Here is an 18,379-nt window from a genome sequence, read left to right as displayed (position 1 = left end):
TGTAACACACGACATATGTGCCCTTGGCGTGTGGTATGCATGCTGTTGGCATGTACTGGGGTGCCACGTGTGCCGTGGGTGTGACATGCGTGACATTGGCGTGTGCTGTGGGCGTGACACGCGTGCCGTGGCCGTGGGCGTGACACGTGTGCCGTGGGCGTGCGCCGGGGCACCACGCGTGCAGTGGGCGTGTGCCATGGTGACACGCGTGCGCAGCGGTGACCCGCGTGCGGTGGGCGTGCGGTGGGCATGACCTGCGTGCACAGTGGTGACCGCGTGCGCGGCGGTGTAATCTGCGTGTGGTGGGCATGTGACGCGCGGTGACCTGCGTGCGGTGGCGGTGTGACCCGCGTGCGGTGGCGTGCGCAGGCTGCTGGCGGGGGCGGCGGTGTGACCCGCGTGCGGTGCGCGGCGGTGACCCGCGTGCGGTGGCGTGTGACCCGCGTGCGGTGGCGTGCGCAGGCTGCTGGCGGGGGCGGCGGTGACCCGCGTGCGGTGGCGTGTGACCCGCGTGCGGTGGCGTGCGCAGGCTGCTGGCGGGGGCGGCGGCGGTGTGACACGCGTGCGGTGGCGGTGTGACACGCGTGCGGCGGCGTATGACCCGCGTGCGGTGCCGTGCGCAGGCTGCTGGCGGGGGCGGCGGCGGTGTGACCCGCGTGCGGTGGCGTGTGACCCGCGTGCGGTGCCGTGCGCAGGCTGCTGGCGGGGGCGGCGGCGGTGTGACACGCGTGCGGTGGGTGGTGGTGACCCGCGTGCCCGGCGGTGACACGCGTGTGGTGCCGTGCGCAGGCTGCTGGCGGGGGCGGCGGTGAGACGCGTGCGGTGGCGTGTGACCCGTGTGCGGTGGCGGTGTGACACACGTGCGGTGGCGTGTGACCCGCGTGCGGTGCCGTGCGCAGGCTGCTGGCGGGGGCGGCGGCGGTGACACGCGTGCGGTGGCGTGTGACCCGTGTGCGGTGCCGTGCGCAGGCTGCTGGCGGGGGCGGCGGCGGTGACACACGTGCGGTGGCGTGTGACCCGCGTGCGGTGCCGTGCGCAGGCTGCTGGCGGGGGCGGCGGCGGTGACACACGTGCGGTGGCGTGTGACCCGCGTGCGGTGCCGTGCGCAGGCTGCTGGCGGGGGCGGCGGCGGTGACACGCGTGCGGTGGCGTGTGACCCGCGTGCGGTGCCGTGCGCAGGCTGCTGGCGGGGGCGGCGGCGGTGACACACGTGCGGTGGCGTGTGACCCGCGTGCGGTGCCGTGCGCAGGCTGCTGGCGGGGGCGGCGGCGGTGACACGCGTGCGGTGGCGTGTGACCCGTGTGCGGTGCCGTGCGCAGGCTGCTGGCGGGGGCGGCGGCGGTGTGACACGCGTGCGGTGGCGTGTGACCCGCGTGCGGTGCCGTGCGCAGGCTGCTGGCGGGGGCGGCGGTGTGACACGCGTGCGGTGGGTGGTGGTGACACGCGTGCCTGGCGGTGACACGCATGCGCTGGCGTGCGCAGGCTGCTGGCGGTGGCGTGTGACCCGCGTGCGGTGCCGTGCGCAGGCTGCTGGCGGGGGCGGCGGTGTGACACACGTGCGCTGGCGTGTGACACGCGTGCGGTGCCGTGCGCAGGCTGCTGGCGGGGGCGGCGGTGTGACACACGTGCGCTGGCGTGTGACCCGCGTGCGGTGCCGTGCGCAGGCTGCTGGCGGGGGCGGCGGTGTGACACACGTGCGCTGGCGTGTGACCCGCGTGCGGTGCCGTGCGCAGGCTGCTGGCGGGGGCGGCGGTGACACGCGTGCGGTGGCGTGTGACCCGCGTGCGGTGCCGTGCGCAGGCTGCTGGCGGGGGCGGCGGTGTGACACACGTGCGCTGGCGTGTGACCCGCGTGCGGTGCCGTGCGCAGGCTGCTGGCGGGGGCGGCGGTGTGACACACGTGCGCTGGCGTGTGACCCGCGTGCGGTGCCGTGCGCAGGCTGCTGGCGGGGGCGGCGGTGTGACACACGTGCGCTGGCGTGTGACACGCGTGCGGTGCCGTGCGCAGGCTGCTGGCGGGGGCGGCGGTGACACACGTGCGGTGGCGTGTGACACGCGTGCGGTGCCGTGCGCAGGCTGCTGGCGGGGGCGGCGGTGTGACACGCGTGCGGTGGCGTGTGACCCGCGTGCGGTGCCGTGCGCAGGCTGCTGGCGGGGGCGGCGGTGTGACACGCGTGCGGTGCCGTGTGACCCGCGTGCGGTGGCGTGCACAGGCTGCTGGCGGGGGCGGCGGTGTGACACGCGTGCGGTGGCGTGTGACCCGCGTGCGGTGGCGTGTGACCCGCGTGCGGTGCCGTGCGCAGGCTGCTGGCGGGGGCGGCGGTGTGACACGCGTGCGGTGGCGTGTGACCCGCGTGCGGTGCCGTGCGCAGGCTGCTGGCGGGGGCGGCGGTGTGACCCGCGTGCGGTGGCGTGTGACCCGCGTGCGGTGCCGTGCGCAGGCTGCTGGCGGGGGCGGCGGCGGTGTGACCCGCGTGCGGTGCGCGGCGGTGTGACACGCGTGCGGTGGCGTGTGACCCGCGTGCGGTGCCGTGCGCAGGCTGCTGGCGGGGGCGGCGGTGTGACACGCGTGCGGTGGCGTGTGACCCGCGTGCGGTGCCGTGCGCAGGCTGCTGGCGGGGGCGGCGGTGTGACACGCGTGCGGTGGCGTGTGACCCACGTGCGGTGCCGTGCGCAGGCTGCTGGCGGGGGCGGCGGCGGTGACACGCGTGCGGTGGCGGTGTGACCCGCGTGCCCGGCGTGTGACCCGCGTGCGGTGCCGTGCGCAGGCTGCTGGCGGGGGCGGCGGCGGTGACACGCGTGCGGTGGCGGTCTGACACGCGTGCGCTGGCGTGTGACCCACGTGCGGTGCCGTGCGCAGGCTGCTGGCGGGGGCGGCGCAGGCGGCGCTGCAGCTGGGCCCGGCCGGGGCGGCCGCCGACGTCACCTTGGCCCGGCTGGAGCTGCTGGAGTTCCTGCCGGGGGCGGAGCCGGCCTGCACCCAGGTGGGCGGGGCCTGGGGCGGGGGGCGGAGTCGGGTGGGAGGGGGAGGGTCGGGGCCTGGGGTGGGGCTAGGTCTGGGTGGGAGGGGCGGGGCCTGGGGCAGGGGGCGGGGCCAGCCTGCAGGTAGGTGAGGGGGTGGGGCCTGGGTGAGGGGGTGGGGCCTGTCTATGGGGTGGGTGGGGCCTGTTATTGTGCTGGGCGGGGCCTGGGTGAGGGGGTGGGGCCTGTTTATGGGGTGGGTGGGGGGGCCTGGGTGGGAGGGGCGGGGCATGGGGCGGGGCCTGCTTATGGGGTGGGTGTGGAGTGGGTGGTCGGGGCAGGGGGCGGGGCCGTGGCTCCCTCTGGGGGTGGGGTCAGCCTGCAGGTAGGTGAGGGGGTGGGGCCTGGGTGGGGGGTGGGGCTTGGTGTGGGGGCGGGGCCTGTCTCAGCCATAGGGGAGGGGCTTGTAGGGGGTGGGGCTTGGTGTGGGGGCGGGGCCTGTCTCAGCCATAGGGGGGGGCTTGTAGGGGGTGGGGCTTGGTGTGGGGGCGGGGCTTCAGCCAGCCGTGGCTAGCCCCACCCCTCACCCCCCCCCCCAGCTACTGACCTTCCCCGGGGCGGAGGCGAGCGCCCCCCCCGCCCGGCCCTGCGCCCGCCTGCGCTACCGCCCCCCCGGGGGCCCCTCCGCCCCGGTGAGCCCCCCGCGACCCCCCCCAGGACCCCCCGACGGCCCCCAGCACCCCCTGGCACCCTCTCGGACCCCGGGACCCCCCAGCACCCCCCAGGACCCCCCGATGGCCCCCAGCACCCCCTGGCACCCTCTCGGACCCCGGGACCCCCCAGCACCCCCCCAGCACCCCCCAGGACCCCCCGACGGCCCCCAGCACCCCCTGGCACCCTCTCGGACCCCGGGACCCCCCCCGGGACCCCCCCCAGCACCCCCCAGGACCCCCGAAGGCCCCCAGGACCCCCTGGCACCCCCTCGGACCCCACGACTCCCCCAGGACCCCCCAATGGCCCCCAGCACCCCCAGACCCCCTGGCACCCCCTCGGACCCCGGGATCCCCCCCCAGGACCCCCCGATGGCCCCCAGCACCCCCAGGACCCCCTGGCACCCCCTCGGACCCTGGGACCCCCCCCGGGACCCCCCAGGACCCCCCGATGGCCCCCAGGACCCCCTGGCACCCCCTCGGACCCCGGGACCCCCCCCAGGACCCCCCGATGGCCCCCAGCACCCCCAGGACCCCCTGGCACCCCCTCGGACCCCGGGACCCCCCCCAGGACCCCCCGATGGCCCCCAGCACCCCCAGGACCCCCTGGCACCCCCTCGGACCCTGGGACCCCCCCCGGGACCCCCCAGGACCCCCCGATGGCCCCCAGCACCCCCAGGACCCCCTGGCACCCCCTCGGACCCCGGGACCCCCCCCAGGACCCTCCGATGGCCCCCGGCACCCCCAGGACCCCCTGGCACCCCCTCGGACCCCGAGACCCCCCCCGGGACCCCCCCCAGGACCCCCCAGGACCCCCCGATGGAACTCAGCACCCCCAGGACCCCCTGGCACCCCCTCGGACCCCGGGACCCCCCCCGGGACCCCCCAGGACCCCCCAATGGCCCCCAGGACCCCCTGGCACCCCCTCGGACCCCAGGACCCCCCCCAGGACCCCCTGGCATCCCCTGATGGCACCTAGGACCCCCCCAGTACCTCCTGGGACCCTCCCAGGACCCCCTGGAACCCCCCGATGGCCCCCAGGACCCCCTGAGACCCCCGCTCAGACCCCTGGATGGCCCCGGGACCCCCTAGGACCCCCTGATAGCCCCCAACACCCCCCCGGCACCCCCGATGGTCCCTGGGACCCCCCCATTGCCCCGGGACCCCCTTGGCACCCCCGGGACCCCCAATGGCCCCTAGCCCCCCTTCATTGCTCCCGAGACCCCCCCCCGGACGGCCTGATGGCCCCTGAGACCCCCCTGAACCCCCTACTGGGACCCCCTCGTTTACCCTAGACCCCCTTGGGTCCCCCTATTGCTCCTGACACCCCCCGATGGTCTCCGGGACCCCCCCACGGCCCCTGGGACCCCCCCAATTGCTCCTGACACCCTCTTATGTCCCCCAAGACCCCTGTGGGACCCCCAAACACCCCCCGGTGGCCCCTAGGACCCCCCTGGGACCCCCCCCATGGCCCCTAGGTCGCCCCAATGCCCTCTGGGACCCCCTGATGGCCCGCAGGACCCCCCACTTGCCGTCGGGCCCCTCCAGATCCCCCCTGGGCCCCCCGGGAGCCCCCCTGCGGCCCCCCCGCAGCGTGGTCGCCCCTCTCAGTGGGGGGAGGCCCCGCCCCCTGTCACGCCCCCCCCCCGCAGGGGGCGGAGCTGGCGGCCGAGCTGGGCCCCTTCCTGGCCGAGCTGGACCTGGGGCTGCTGGACCGGCTGGGGCCCCTGCTGCACCGCCTGGGCCCCGCCCCCCGCGCCACGCCCCCGGTACGGGGGCGGGGCCTGCGCAAGGGGAGGGGCTTGGGCCAAGGGAGGGGCTTGGGAAGGGGCGGGGCTCAGGGAGAAGGGTGGGGCTTGGGGAGGAGGCGGGGCTTGGAAAGGGTAGGGGATGATACTGGGGGTGGGGCTTGGGGAGGAGGCGGGGCTTGGAAAGGGGAGGGGCTTGAGTTGAGGGGCGGGGCTTGGAGGGGAGGGAGGGGCTTGGAGCAAGAGATGAGCTTGGGAATGGGTGGAGCTTGGAAAAGGGAGGGGCTTAAGCTGAGGGGTGGAGCTTGGGGAGGGGGTGGGGCTGGGGGAAGGGGAGGGGCTTGGACCAAGAGGTGGGGCTTGAGCTGGGGTGGGGCTTGGAAAGGGGAGGGGCTCGGGCAGAAGGGCGGGGTGTGGGAAGGGGTGGGGCTGGGGGAGGGGCTTGGGCTGAGGGGGAGGGGCTCGGGGCGGGGCCTGTGAAGGGGCGGGGCTTGGGTTGAGGTGCAGAGGGGAGGGCTGGGACCAAGAGGTCCAAGGGAAAGGGGTGGGGCTAGGGAAAGGGGCCCCGCCCCCTCTGACCCCACCCCTCAGCAGGAGGAGGCGGAGCCGGAGGCGGGGGCGGAGGCGGGGGCGGAGCCTTGGCTGCGGGCGGCGGCGGCGGAGGCGACGGTGCGGCTGCACTTCCCGGCGACCGACCTGCGGCCCCCCGGCGCCCGGCGGCCATGGCACCTGCCGGGACGCCGGGGTGACGGGCTGCGGCTGCGCCTGGGCCGGCCCCGGCTGCGCGCCGCCCCGGGACACCTGGAGCTGGCGTGCGCGGAGCTGCGGGGTGAGCGCACACGCCTGGCCCACGCCTGGCACACGCCTGGCCCACGCCTGGCCCAGCTACGGCTGACACGTGACGCGCGTGATACGTGCTGAGCCCCCCCGCCGCTCGTTTGCCGCAGCCTGCACATGCGTGGCGCGCGACGTGTACGCACGGGACACGTGTCTGACGTGCGGGCGGTGTGCCCGGCGCACGCAGCACCCACGTGGTACACGTCTGACCCACGTGGTACACGTGTAGTGCGTGCCTGACACACGTGGCACATGCGTGGCACGTGCCTGACACACATGGCACACGTGTGGTACGTGTCTGACACGCGTAACGCACACGTGGCACACGCCTGGTGCACGCAGCACCCACGTGGTACACGTCTGACCCACGTGGTACACGTGTAGTGCGTGCCTGACACACGTGGCACGCGCGTGGCATGTGTCTGACACACATAGCACACGTGTGGTACGTGTTTGACACGCGTAACGCACACGTGGCACATGCCTGGTGCACGTGGCACACACGTGGTGCACGTCTGACACACGTATACGCGGTGGGGTGACGTGTGACACATGCACAGCCTGCGTGTGACCTACATGGCACATGCGTGACGCGTTGCACGTGCATGGCGCGTGTGTGACACGTGTGGCGTGTGTGGCACGCGCCTGGCGCACACGGCGCACGCCTGGCACGCGCCAGACTCACGTGGCACACGCCTGGCACACGCCTGGCACACGCCTGGCACACGCGTGACGCAGGCGTGTGCCCGCAGCGGCCTACGAGTCGGCGGAGCTGGGCACGGTGCCCTGCCTGCGCGTCGGCCCCGGCCCCGGCCCCCTCCTGCCCACGTGAGCGCCCGGACGCCGGGGCCCCGGGCGGGGCGGGGGGGGCGGGGGCACCCGGACGCCTGGGTCCCTTGGGTGGGGGGCACCCAGACGCCTGAGTCCCTTGGGTGGGGGGCACCCGGATGCCTGGGTCCCTTTGGGGGGGGGCACCCAGACGCCTGGGTCCCCTTAGCAGGGGGCACCCGGACGCCTGGGTCCCTTTGGGGGGGGGGCACCCGGATGCCTGGGTCCCTTTGGGGGGGGGAAGGAGGCACCCGGATGCCTGGGTCCTTTGGGTGGGGGGCACCCGGATGCCTGGGTCCCTTTGGGGGGGGGAAGGGGGCACCCGGATGCCTGGGTCCTTTGGGTGGGGGGCACCCGGATGCCTGGGTCCCTTTGAGGGGGGGAAGGGGGCACCCGGATGCCTGGGTCCCTTGGGTGGGGGGCACCCGGATGCCTGGGTCCCTTTGAGGGGGGGCAGGGGGCACCTGGATGCCTGGGTCCCTTGGGTGGGGGGCACCCGGATGCCTGGGTCCCTTTGAGGGGGGGAAGGGGGCACCCGGATGCCTGGGTCCTTTGGGTGGGGGGCACCCGGATGCCTGGGTCCCTTTGAGGGGGGGAAGGGGGCACCCGGATGCCTGGGTCCTTTGGGTGGGGGGCACCCGGATGCCTGGGTCCCTTTGAGGGGGGGCAGGGGGCACCCGGATGCCTGGGTCCCTTGGGTGGGGGGCACCCGGATGCCTGGGTCCCTTTGAGGGGGGGCAGGGGGCACCTGGATGCCTGGGTCCCTTGGGTGGGGGGCACCCGGATGCCTGGGTCCCTTTGGGGGGGGCACCCGGACGCCTGGGTCCCCTGGGGGGGGTCGGGGTGCGGGGGGGTGCGGGGGTGAGCTGCCCGGACGCCTGGGTCCCGTGGGGGGGTGGGTGGGGTGCGGGGGGGGGGGCAGGGGCGAGCTGCCCGGACGCCTGGGTCCCCGCAGGCTGGAGGTGACGCTGGCCCCCCCGCGGGCCCCGGCGCCCCCCGGCGCCCCCCCGAGCCCCGACGAGCCCCCCGTGCCCCCCCCGTCGCCCTTCTCCGCCCGCCGCAGCCTCTACGAGGACCACGAGGTGCTGGGGGGGGTCCCAAAGGGGTCTGGGGGGGTCCCGGGGGGCTTGAGGGGGTCCCAGGGGGGTTTGGGGGGTCTAGGGGGCTCCTGGGGGGTCCCGGGGGTGTGGGGGGGATGTGGGGGGGTCTGGGGGGGCCTGGGAGCTCCTGGGGGGGGTCTGAGTGGGTCCCAAGAGTTTTGGGGGGGTCTGGAGGTTTTTGGGTGGCTCTTGGGGGTGTTGGGGGGCACCAGGGGGTCCTAGGGGGGGTTGGGGGGTCTGGGGGCTCCTAGAGGGATCTGGGGAGGGTCCCAGGGGTTTGGGGGGACCAGGGGGGGTCTGGGGGCTCCTAGAGGGATCTGGGGAGGGTCCCGGGGGTTTGGGGGGACCAGGGGGGGTCTGGGGGCTCCTAGAGGGATCTGGGGAGGGTCCCGGGGGTTTGGGGGGACCAGGGGGGGTGCCCGGGGGGGTCAGCGGGTGCCAGGGGGGTTGGCGGGTGCCCGGGGGGGGTCGGCGGGTGCCCGGGGGTGCCAGCGGGTGCCCAGGGGGGTTGGCGGGTGCCCGGGGGGTGCCCGGGGGGGGTCGGCGGGTGCCTGGGGGGGTCGGCGGGTGCCAGGGGGGTCAGCGGATGCCCGGGGGGGGTTGGCAGGTGCCCGGGGGGGTCGGCGGGTGCCCAGGGGGGTTGGCAGGTGCCCGGGGGTGCCGGCGGGTGCCCGGGGGGGTTGGCAGGTGCCCGGGGGGGTTGGCGGGTGCCCGGGGGGTGCCCGTGGGGGGTCGGCGGGTGCCCGGGGGTGCCGGCGGGTGCCCGTATGTGACGGCTGTGGCCCGTGCCCCCCCCGGCGGGCAGCGGGTGCTGCCGGGCAGCGCGGCGGAGCTGGCGGCCTTCGCGAGCCGGGCGCGGGCGGGGGCGGCCTGGCGCCTGCGGGCGACGCTGCCCCGGGCCCACCTGCGCCTGCCCGGCGCCCCCCTGGCCCAGCGCCTCTACAACAGGTGCGCCCGGACGCCGGGGCCCCGGGCGGGGGGGGCGCCCGGACACCTGGGCCCCTTGGGTGGGGGGCGCCCGGACACCTGGGTCTCGCATCCCGGGGGTGGGGGGCGCCCGGACACCTGGGTCCCGCATCCCGGGGGTGGGGGGCGCCCGGACACCTGGGTCCCTTGGGTAGGGGGCGCCCGGACACCTGGGTCCCGCATCCCGGGGGTGGGGGGCGCCCGGACACCTGGGTCCTGCATCCCGGGGGTGGGGGGCGCCCGGACACCTGGGTCCCTTGGGTGGGGGGCGCCCGGACACCTGGGTCCCGCATCCTGGGGGTGGGGGGCGCCCGGACACCTGGGTCCTGCATCCCGGGGGTGGGGGGCGCCCGGACACCTGGGCCCCTTGGGTGGGGGGCGCCCGGACACCTGGGTCCCGCATCCCGGGGGTGGGGGGCGCCCGGACACCTGGGTCCCTTGGGTGGGGGGCGCCCCGGACGCCTGGGTCCTGCATCCTGGGGGTGGGGGGCGCCCGGACACCTAGGTCCCGCATCCCGGGGGTGGGGGGCGCCCGGACACCTGGGTCCCTTGGGTGGGGGGCACCCCGGACGCCTGGGTCCTGCATCCTGGGGGTGGGGGGCGCCCGGACACCTAGGTCCCGCATCCCGGGGGTGGGGGGCGCCCGGACACCTGGGTCCCTTGGGTGGGGGGCGCCCCGGACGCCTGGGTCCTGCATCCTGGGGGTGGGGGGCGCCCGGACACCTGGGTCCCTTGGGTGGGGGGTGCCCCGGACGCCTGGGTCCTGCATCCTGGGGGTGGGGGGCGCTCGGACACCTGGGTCCTGCATCCCGGGGGTGGGGGGCACCCGGACACCTGGGTCCCTTGGGTGGGGGGCGCCCGGACACCTGGGTCCCGCATCCCGGGGGTGGGGGGCGCCCAGATACCTGGGTCCCTTGGGTGGGGGGCACCCGGACGCCTGGGTCCCGTGGATGGGGGGTGCCCCGGACGCCTGGGTCTTTTGGGTGGGGGGCACCCGGACGCCTGGGTCCCGTGGATGGGGGGTGCCCCGGACGCCTGGGTCTTTTGGGTGGGGGGGCGCCCGGACACCTAGGTCCCTAGGGTGGGGGGTGCCCGGACACCTGGGTCCCTTGGGTGGGGGGCATCAGGACGCCTGGGTCCCTTGGGTGGGGGGGACGCCCGGACGGCTGGGCCCCTTGGGTGGGGGGTGCCCCGGACGGCTGGGTCCCTTGGGTGGGGGGGGGCACCCGGACGCCTGGGTCCTTTCCACCCGGATTTAGGAGCCGCCCCCAGGATCTATAACGACCTGCTGATGTGGGAGCCCTCCTACCCCGGCCCCGCCCCCTCGGACGGCCCCGCCCCCTCGGACGACTCCACCCCTTGTGCTGGCTCCGCCCCCTCCCCGGGGCACCCGCCCCCCTCCCCCACCGGCCCTGAGAGCTTCAAGCCCTGTAAATCGGCGTTTGGGCTGGGTGAGTCCCCGGACGCCTGGGTCCCCCGGGGGAGGGGGGGGTGTCCCGGACGCCTGGGTCCCCTGGTGGGGGGGGGAACATCCAGGACGCCTGGGTCCCCTGGAGGGGGGAGTCCTGGGCACCTGGGTGCTCTGGGGAGGTGTTAGGGGGGTCCCGGACGCCTGGGTCCCCCGGGGGGGGGGGGAACATCCAGGACGCCTGGGTCCCCTGGAGGGGGGAGTCCTGGGCACCTGGGTGCTCTGGGGGAGTGTTAGGGGGGTCCCGGACCCCTGGGCCCCCCGGGGGGCGTTAGGGGGATCCCGGACGCCTGGGTGCCCTGGGGGGTGTTAGGTGGGATCCCGGACCCCTGGGCCCCCCGGGGGGTGTTAGGGGGATCCCGGACGCCTGGGTCCCCCGGGGGGTGTTAGGGGGATCCCGGACACCTGGGTGCCCCGGGGGGTGTTAGGGGGATCCCGGACGCCTGGGTGCCCCGGGGGGTGTTAGGGGGGGTCCCGGACGCCTGGGTGCCCCGGGGGGTGTTAGGGGGGTCCCGGACCCCTGGGCCCCCCGGGGGGTGTTAGGGGGGATCCCGGACGCCTGGGTCCCCCGGGGGGTGTTAGGGGGGGTCCCGGACGCCTGGGTGCCCCGGGGGGTGTTAGGGGGATCCCGGACGCCTGGGCCCCCCGGGGGGTGTTAGGGGGGGTCCCGGACGCCTGGGTGCCCCAGGGGGTGTTAGGGGGATCCCGGACGCCTGGGCGCCCCGGGGGGTGTTAGGGGGATCCCGGACGCCTGGGCCCCCCGGGGGGTGTTAGGGGGGATCCCGGACGCCTGGGTCCCCCGGGGGGTGTTAGGGGGGTCCCGGACCCCTGGGCCCCCCGGGGGGTGTTAGGGGGGATCCCGGACGCCTGGGTCCCCCGGGGGGTGTTAGGAGGGATCCCGGACGCCTGGGTGCCCCGGGGGGCGTTAGGGGGGATCCCGGACGCCTGGGTCCCCTGCGGGGAGGGTGGGGAGGTCCCGGACGCCTGGGCCCCCGCTGAGCCTTCCCCACGGCGACGCAGATTCGGACTCGGACTCGGACTCGGAGGCGCCGGCGGAGCCGCAGCCGCCGGAGCCCGGGGCGCGGAGCCGCCTGGCCGTCAGCGTCACCGTCCTCCAGGGCCGCGTCACCGTCCTGTGCGACACCAAGGTGGGCTCCCGCCGGCCGGGGCTGCTGCCCGTCACCCGCTGCCTCAGCCCGGGCGCCCCCGGCGCCCACCCGGGCCAGACAGGGCACCCTGGGGCGACCGCGGGGTTTGCGGCAACCCCCTCGGGCGCCCTGGCTCGCCGCGGGGTGCCCTGCGTCACCCTTGGGCCACGCCGGGGTGGGGGCGGGGGGGGAGCAGGGACACCCCGTTGCGCTTTGCGGCTCGCTTTGGGGCACCTTTGCCCCCGCCGGGCGCTTCGGGCCCCTGCCGGGGTCCTGGCGGCGCGTTTTCGGCTACGCTCCCGGGGCAGGACGAGGAGGGGCGCGCGGTGCCGGAGGCGCACGGCGAGCTGGCGCTGGACGTCGACGGGTGCAGCGTGTTCAGCGTGTCGAGCTACGAGGGCCGCGAGGGCCGGGGCTACGCGTGCGTCGAGGCGCGGCGCTGCGCCCTCTACCACGAAGGTACCGCGGGGGCCGGCCCCACCCCCCCGCCGGCCCCCCGGCGAGTCCCCGTGGGGTCCCGTCCCCCTGGGGTGTCGCCGGGGGGGGACACCAGCACCTGGCCCGACCCCCCGGCGAGTCCCCATGGGGTCCCGTCCCCCTGGGGTGCTGCTGGGGGGGGACAGCAGCTCCCCGCCCAACCCTATACGAGCCCCTGGAGAGTCCCCGCGGGGTCCCGTCCCCCTGGGGTGTCGCCGGGGGGGGACACCAGCACCTGGCCCGGCCCCCCGGCGAGTCCCCGTGGGGTCCCGTCCCCCTGGGGTGTCGCCGGGGGGGGACACCAGCACCTGGCCCGGCCCCCCGGCGAGTCCCTGCGGGGTCCCGTGCCCCTGGGGTGCCGCCAGGGGGGGACACCAGCACCTGGCCCGGCCCCCCGGCGAGTCCCCACGGGGTCCCGTCCCCCTAGGGTGCCGCCGGGGGGGGACACCAGCACCTGGCCCGGCCCCCCGGCACGTCCCCGCGGGGTCCCATCCCCCTGGGGTGTCGCCGGGGGGGGACACCAGCACCCGGCCCAGCCCCCCGGCACGTCCCCGTGGGGTCCCGTCCCCCTGGGGTGCTGCTGGGGGGGGACACCAGCTCCCCGCCCAACCCTATACGAGCCCCTGGAGAGTCCCCGCGGGGTCCCGTCCCCCTGGGGTGTCGCCGGGGGGGGGACACCAGCACCTGGCCCGACCCCCTGGCGAGTCCCTGCAGGGTCCCGTCCCCCTGGGGTGTCGCCGGGGGGGGACACCAGCACCTGGCCCGACCCCCTGGCGAGTCCCTGCGGGGTCCCGTCCCCCTGGGGTGCTGCTGGGGGGGGACAGCAGCTCCCCGCCCAACCCTATACGAGCCCCTGGAGAGTCCCCGCGGGGTCCCGTCCCCCTGGGGTGCTGCTGGGGGGGGACAGCAGCTCCCCGCCCAACCCTATACGAGCCCCTGGAGAGTCCCCGCGGGGTCCCGTCCCCCTGGGGTGCCGCCGGGGGGGACACCAGCACCCGGCCCAACCCCCCGGCACGTCCCCACGGGGTCCCATCCCCCTGGGGTGTCGCCGGGGGGGTTCCCAGCCCCCGGCCCAACCCTATACGAGCCTCCGGAGAGTCCCCGCGGGGTCCCGGGTGCTGACAGGGGGGTGTCGCCCGCAGGGGTGCTGCCGGGTCCCCCCTCGAGGGGGGAGACCCCTGAGCTGCCGGAGGGGGCGCCCCCCCCTCACCTGCACCCCACGCTGCTGCCCTGGGAGGAGCCGACGCCGCCCCCCGGCCCCCCCGGGCCCCCCCGGATGCTGGCGGCCGCCGTCGCCCTGACCCTGCGCCCCGACACCAACGTCAAGGTGGGGGCCGGGGGCTGAGGGCGGGCGCCGCTCGGTGCGCGGGTGGGGCCGGGCCGAGGGCGGGCGGGCTCGGCGCACGCGCAGCTGAGGCCCCTCACGCTCGTGACACGCGTGTGGCTGAGCCCCCGTCGCGCTCCCGACGAGGGCAGCGGTGGCTGAGACCCGTCGCGCTCGGGGCGCGTGCGAGTGGCGGCGGCTGAGCCCTCCGCCGCTCGTGACGCGGGTGGCTGAGGCCCCTCACGCTCGTGACGTGTTGGGGGGGGGGGCCGCGGCTGAGGCCGGGGCGCTCGTCACACACGTAGCCGAGCCCTTTCGCGCTCGTGTGGCGGGCGGCTGAGGCCCCGCGCGCTCATGACGCGTCATGCGGCTGAGCCCTCTGCCGCTCGGGACGTGCGTGGCTGAGGCCCCTCGCGCTCGTGACGCGCGTGTGGCTGAGCCTCATTGTGCTCCCGACGAGGGCGGCGGCGGCTGAGACCCGTCGCGCTCGTGACATGTCGGGGGCGGAGGGCGGGGGGGGGGGGGGCGAGGCTGGCGGCTGAGGCCGGGGCGCTCGTCGCGCGCGTAGCTGAGCCCTTTCGCGCTCGTGACGCGCGTGGCGGCGGCAGGAGGTGCTGGTGTCGGTGGGGCTGGAGGGGGCGACGCTGCGGCACCGCCTGGGCCCGGCCGGGAGCAGCTGGAACCGCCAGGTGGGGCCCAGCGGGGGCCGTTCCGGGTGTTGCGGGGGCTTCGTTTGGGGGTGATTCGGGGGAGGTTTGGGGTGATTCCAGGGGGTCTGGGGAGGTTTGGGAAGGTTGCGGGGGTTGGTTTGGGGGTGATTCTGGGCGGTTTGGGTTGGTTTTGGGGTGGTTCCGGGGGTTTTGGGGTGGTTCTGGGTGTTGCGGGGGTTGGTTTGGGGGCGATTCTGGGGTTTTCAGGTGATTCCGGGGGTTTTGGGGTGGTTTTGGGGTGATTCCGAGTGGTTTGGGGCAGCTCCAGGTGTTGCGGAGGTTGGTCTGGGGCCAGTTTGGGGGGTTGTGGGATTGGTTTGGGGGTGATTCTGGGGGTTTGGGCTGGTTTGGGGTGGTTCCGGGTGTTGCAGGGGTTGGTTTTGGGGTGATTTGGGGAGGTTTGGGGTGTTTTGGGGTGATTCTGGGGTTTTTGGGGTGATTCCGGGGGTTTTGGGGCAATCCCAGGTGTTGCAGGGGTTGGTTTGCGAGGGATTTTGGGAGGTTTGGCTGGTTTTGGGGTGATCCCAGGGGTTTTGGGGTGGTTCAGGGCAGTTCCGGGTGTTGCAGGGGCTGGTTTGGGGGCAATTCAGGGCAGATTGGGCTGGTTTGGGGGTGATTCCGGGGGTTTTGGGGTGGTTTGGGGGTGATTCCAGGGGTTTTGGGGTGGTTCGGGGTGATTCCAGGTGTTGCAGGGGCTGGTTTGGGGGCAATTCAGGGCGGATTGGGTCGGTTTGGGGGTGATTGCGGGTGTTTTGGGGTGATTCTGGGGGTTTAGGGGTGGTTCGGAGTGATTCCAGGTGTTGCAGGGGCTGGTTCCGGGTGTTGCGGGGGTGGTTTTGGGGGCGATTCCGGGTGTTGCGGGTGTCCCCGCAGCTGCTGGAGTTCCTGGACGTGGCGGACGAGCCCGTGCCGGGCTACGAGGCGCCGACACCCGTCACCGAGCTGCACGTGCACCTGGCCCGCTGCGCCCTCGACTACAGGTCCCGGACGCCTGGGCCCCGGCGGGGCGGGGGGGGGGGGGTCCCGGACGCCTGGGCCCCCCCTCACCTTCCCCCCGCCCCCCCCCCTCCCCAGACCGCTCTACCTGCCCCTGCGGGTCCTCGTCACCGCCGACTCCTTCAGCATCTCCAGCAACATCGTCACCGACACCTCCGTCTTCCTCATGAGGTGGGCGCGGGAGGGGCCCCGGCGTCCGGGCAGGGGCCCAGGCGTCCGGGCGGGGCCCAGGCGTCCGGCGCTCACCCCCTCACCCCCCCCCCCCGCCCAGGTTTATCGTGGACGACGCGGCTGTTTTCCTCTCCGACAAAGACCGCAGCGAGAGCCTCGACCTGCGCAGAGGTACCGCGTCACCCCCCCCACCCCGTCACCCGCGCGTCACCCCCGTGTCACCGCGAAGGGCCCCGGGGTTTCCCTGCGTCCCCTCGCGTCACGACGTCCTGTCACCTCTGGGCCTTTCCTCTGTCACCCGCTGGTGCCGGCGGTTCCCGTGCGTCCCCGCGCGCCGCCCCTGTTGCGCCTGTCACCCTCGGGTCACCCGCCTGTCACCCGGCAGGCCTCCGGCGGGCGCCTGTGTCCCCTTGTGGGCTCTGGTGTCACCTCCGTGCTGCTCTCACATCACCCTCGTGTCACTGCACGGGTCCCTCTGCGACCCCTGGCGGGGGGGGCCCAGGTGTCCGGGAGGGGCCCAGGTGTCCGGGCAGGGGGCCCAGGTGTCCGGGCGGGGACCCCAGGCGTCCAGGGAAGGGGCCCAGGTGTCCGGGAGGGGCCCAGGCGTCCGGGCGGGGACCCCAGGCGTCCAAGGAAGGGGCCCAGGTGTCCGGGAGGGGCCCAGGCGTCCGGGCAGGGAGACCCAGGTGTCCGGGTGGGGGAGCCCAGGCGTGCGGGCGGGGGCCCAGGCGTCCGGGCAGGGAGACCCAGGCGTCCAGGGAAGGGGCCCAGGTGTCCGGGTGGGGGCCCAGGCATCCGGGAGGGGCCCAGGCGTCCGGGCAGGGAGACCCAGGTGTCCGGGTGGGGGCCCAGGCATCCGGGAGGGGCCCAGGCGTCCGGGCAGGGAGACCCAGGTGTCCGGGTGGGGGACCCCAGGCGTGCGGGAGGGGCCCAGGTGTCCGGGCGGGGACCCCAGGCGTCCGGGAGGGGCCCAGGTGTCCGGGCAAGGGGTCCCAGGCGTCCGGGTGGGGGACCCCAGGCGTGCGGGCGGGGGCCCAGGCGTCCGGGCAGGGAGACCCAGGCGTCCAGGGAAGGGGCCCAGGTGTCCGGGTGGGGGCCCAGGCATCCGGGAGGGGCCCAGGCGTCCGGGCAGGGAGACCCAGGTGTCCGGGTGGGGGACCCCAGGCGTGCGGGAGGGGCCCAGGTGTCCGGGCAGGGGGTCCCAGGCGTCCGGGTGGGGGAGCCCAGGTGTGCGGGTGGGGGAGCCCAGGCGTCCGGGCAGGGACCCAGGCGTCCGGGCGCCCAGACTACGTGTGCGTGGCGGACGCGGACGTGCTGGAGCTGCTGGTGACGTGGAGGGGCGGCGCCGCCGGGAGGCCGCCGGTCAGTGGGGCGGCGCCGTGGGGCTGCGCGTGGTGCCGGGGCTCGCCGGGGGTCGGGTCTGGGGGTCCCCGTGGGCGTCCCCGTGGGTCCCTGTGGGTCACCGAGGGTCCCTGGGGGTGACGGCTGTCCCTGGGGATGGGTGTGGGTCAGGTCCGTGGGTCCCTGTGGGGCATGGTGGGTGTCGGGGGGGTTGGGGGGCGGTGGCGGGTGACGCAGTGGGGTGCGGGTGACACCGGGGGGGGCAGCGGGTGACATGGTGGGGTGCAGGTGACACGGGGGGTGGCGGCGGGTGACGCGGTGGGGCGTGGGTGACACCGGGGGGTGCAGGGGTCGTTGGGGGGGGTCAGGGGGCGCAGTGGGTGACGCCATGGGGCGGCGGGTGACGCGGTGGGGTGGCGGGTGACACCGTGGGGCACGGGGGGGGTGACGTGGTGGGGTGCGGGTGACACCGTGGGGCGCAGCGGGTGACGTGGTGGGGTGCGGGTGACGCGGCGGGGCGGAACGGGTGACGCGGTGGGGCGGCGGGTGACGCCGTGGGGCGCAGGGGACGTTGTGGGGGGGGGGTCGGGGGGCGGCGGCGGCGGGTGACGCCGTGGGGCGCAGGGGGCGCCGCGGGAGGAGCTGCGCTGTGGGGCGGCCGGGGCCCGGCTGCGCGGGGGGCGGTGGGGGGGGGTCGGGGGCGGCGGCGGGTGACGCCGTGGGGCGGCGGGTGACGCCGTGGGGCGCAGGGGGCGCCGCGGGAGGAGCTGCGCTGTGGGGCGGCCGGGGCCCGGCTCCGCACCTGCGCCGACAGCGCCGCCGCCCTGGGCCGCCTGCTGCGCTACCTGGGCGCCCGCGCCGACCTGCGCCCCCCGGCCCGCCCCACGGCGCCGCCCCCGCCCGCCCCCCGCCGCTCCCAGGTGCGTCCCCCCGCCCCACGGGGCTCCGGCGCTGTCCGGCCGGCCCGTAGCGACCCCCAAGTGGGGCTGGGGGGGGTTCAGGGGTGTGTGGCTGCCCCATAGCGACCCCCAGGTGGGGCTGGGGGGGTTCGGGGGTGTGTGGCTGCCCCATAGTGACCCCCAAGTGGGGCTGGGGGGGTTCGGGGGTGTGTGGCTGCCCCATAGAGACCCCCAGGTGGGGCTGGAGGGGTTCGGGGGTGTCTGGCTGCCCCACAGCAACCCCCAAGTGGGGCTGGGGGGGGACAGGGGGTGTCTGGCTGCCCCATAGAGACCCCCAGGTGGGGCTGGGGGGGAACAGGGGGTTTCTGGCTGCCCCATAGTGACCCCCAGGTGGGGCTGGGGGGGTTCAGGGGTGTCTGGCTGCCCCATAGCGACCCCCAAGTGGGGCTGGGGGGGAACAGGGGGTGTCTGGCTGCCCCATAGTGACCCCCAAGTGGGGCTGGGGGGGAACAGGGGGTTTCTGGCTGCCCCATAGTGACCCCCAAGTGGGGCTGGGGGGGTTCGGGGGTGTCTGGCTGCCCCATAGTGACCCCCAATTGGGGCTGGGGGGGGTTCGGGGGTGTGTGGCTGCCCCATAGAGACCCCCAGGTGGGGCTGGGGGGGGTTTCATGGGTGTCTGGCTGCCCCATAGCAACC

General features: G+C 76.1%; 1 protein-coding gene across 1 annotated transcript in view; it reads left to right on the top strand.

The window, feature by feature from the left end:
* LOC138065123 (autophagy-related protein 2 homolog A-like) overlaps positions 1 to 17,806 on the top strand; it is a 34,148-nt gene extending 16,342 nt beyond the window's left edge. Inside the window, exons 10-26 of the mRNA XM_068929314.1 lie at positions 2,860 to 2,983; positions 3,560 to 3,652; positions 5,323 to 5,439; positions 6,010 to 6,247; positions 7,008 to 7,083; positions 8,039 to 8,165; positions 8,989 to 9,131; positions 10,422 to 10,600; positions 11,638 to 11,765; positions 12,074 to 12,224; positions 13,385 to 13,569; positions 14,175 to 14,255; positions 15,150 to 15,256; positions 15,351 to 15,443; positions 15,544 to 15,614; positions 16,693 to 16,805; positions 17,534 to 17,806. Coding sequence (XP_068785415.1) covers positions 2,860 to 2,983; positions 3,560 to 3,652; positions 5,323 to 5,439; positions 6,010 to 6,247; positions 7,008 to 7,083; positions 8,039 to 8,165; positions 8,989 to 9,131; positions 10,422 to 10,600; positions 11,638 to 11,765; positions 12,074 to 12,224; positions 13,385 to 13,569; positions 14,175 to 14,255; positions 15,150 to 15,256; positions 15,351 to 15,443; positions 15,544 to 15,614; positions 16,693 to 16,805; positions 17,534 to 17,806 — 2,299 coding nt within the window. The remainder of the gene's footprint in view (positions 1 to 2,859; positions 2,984 to 3,559; positions 3,653 to 5,322; positions 5,440 to 6,009; positions 6,248 to 7,007; positions 7,084 to 8,038; positions 8,166 to 8,988; positions 9,132 to 10,421; positions 10,601 to 11,637; positions 11,766 to 12,073; positions 12,225 to 13,384; positions 13,570 to 14,174; positions 14,256 to 15,149; positions 15,257 to 15,350; positions 15,444 to 15,543; positions 15,615 to 16,692; positions 16,806 to 17,533) is intronic.
* The last annotated feature ends 573 nt before the right edge of the window (positions 17,807 to 18,379 follow it).

This window comes from Struthio camelus, unplaced genomic scaffold (assembly GCF_040807025.1).
Source record: "Struthio camelus isolate bStrCam1 unplaced genomic scaffold, bStrCam1.hap1 HAP1_SCAFFOLD_180, whole genome shotgun sequence".
NCBI classification, from domain to species: domain Eukaryota; kingdom Metazoa; phylum Chordata; class Aves; order Struthioniformes; family Struthionidae; genus Struthio; species Struthio camelus.
The sequence above is the reverse complement of the archived record's forward strand: the minus strand, read 5'-3'. Positions and strand labels throughout refer to the sequence as shown.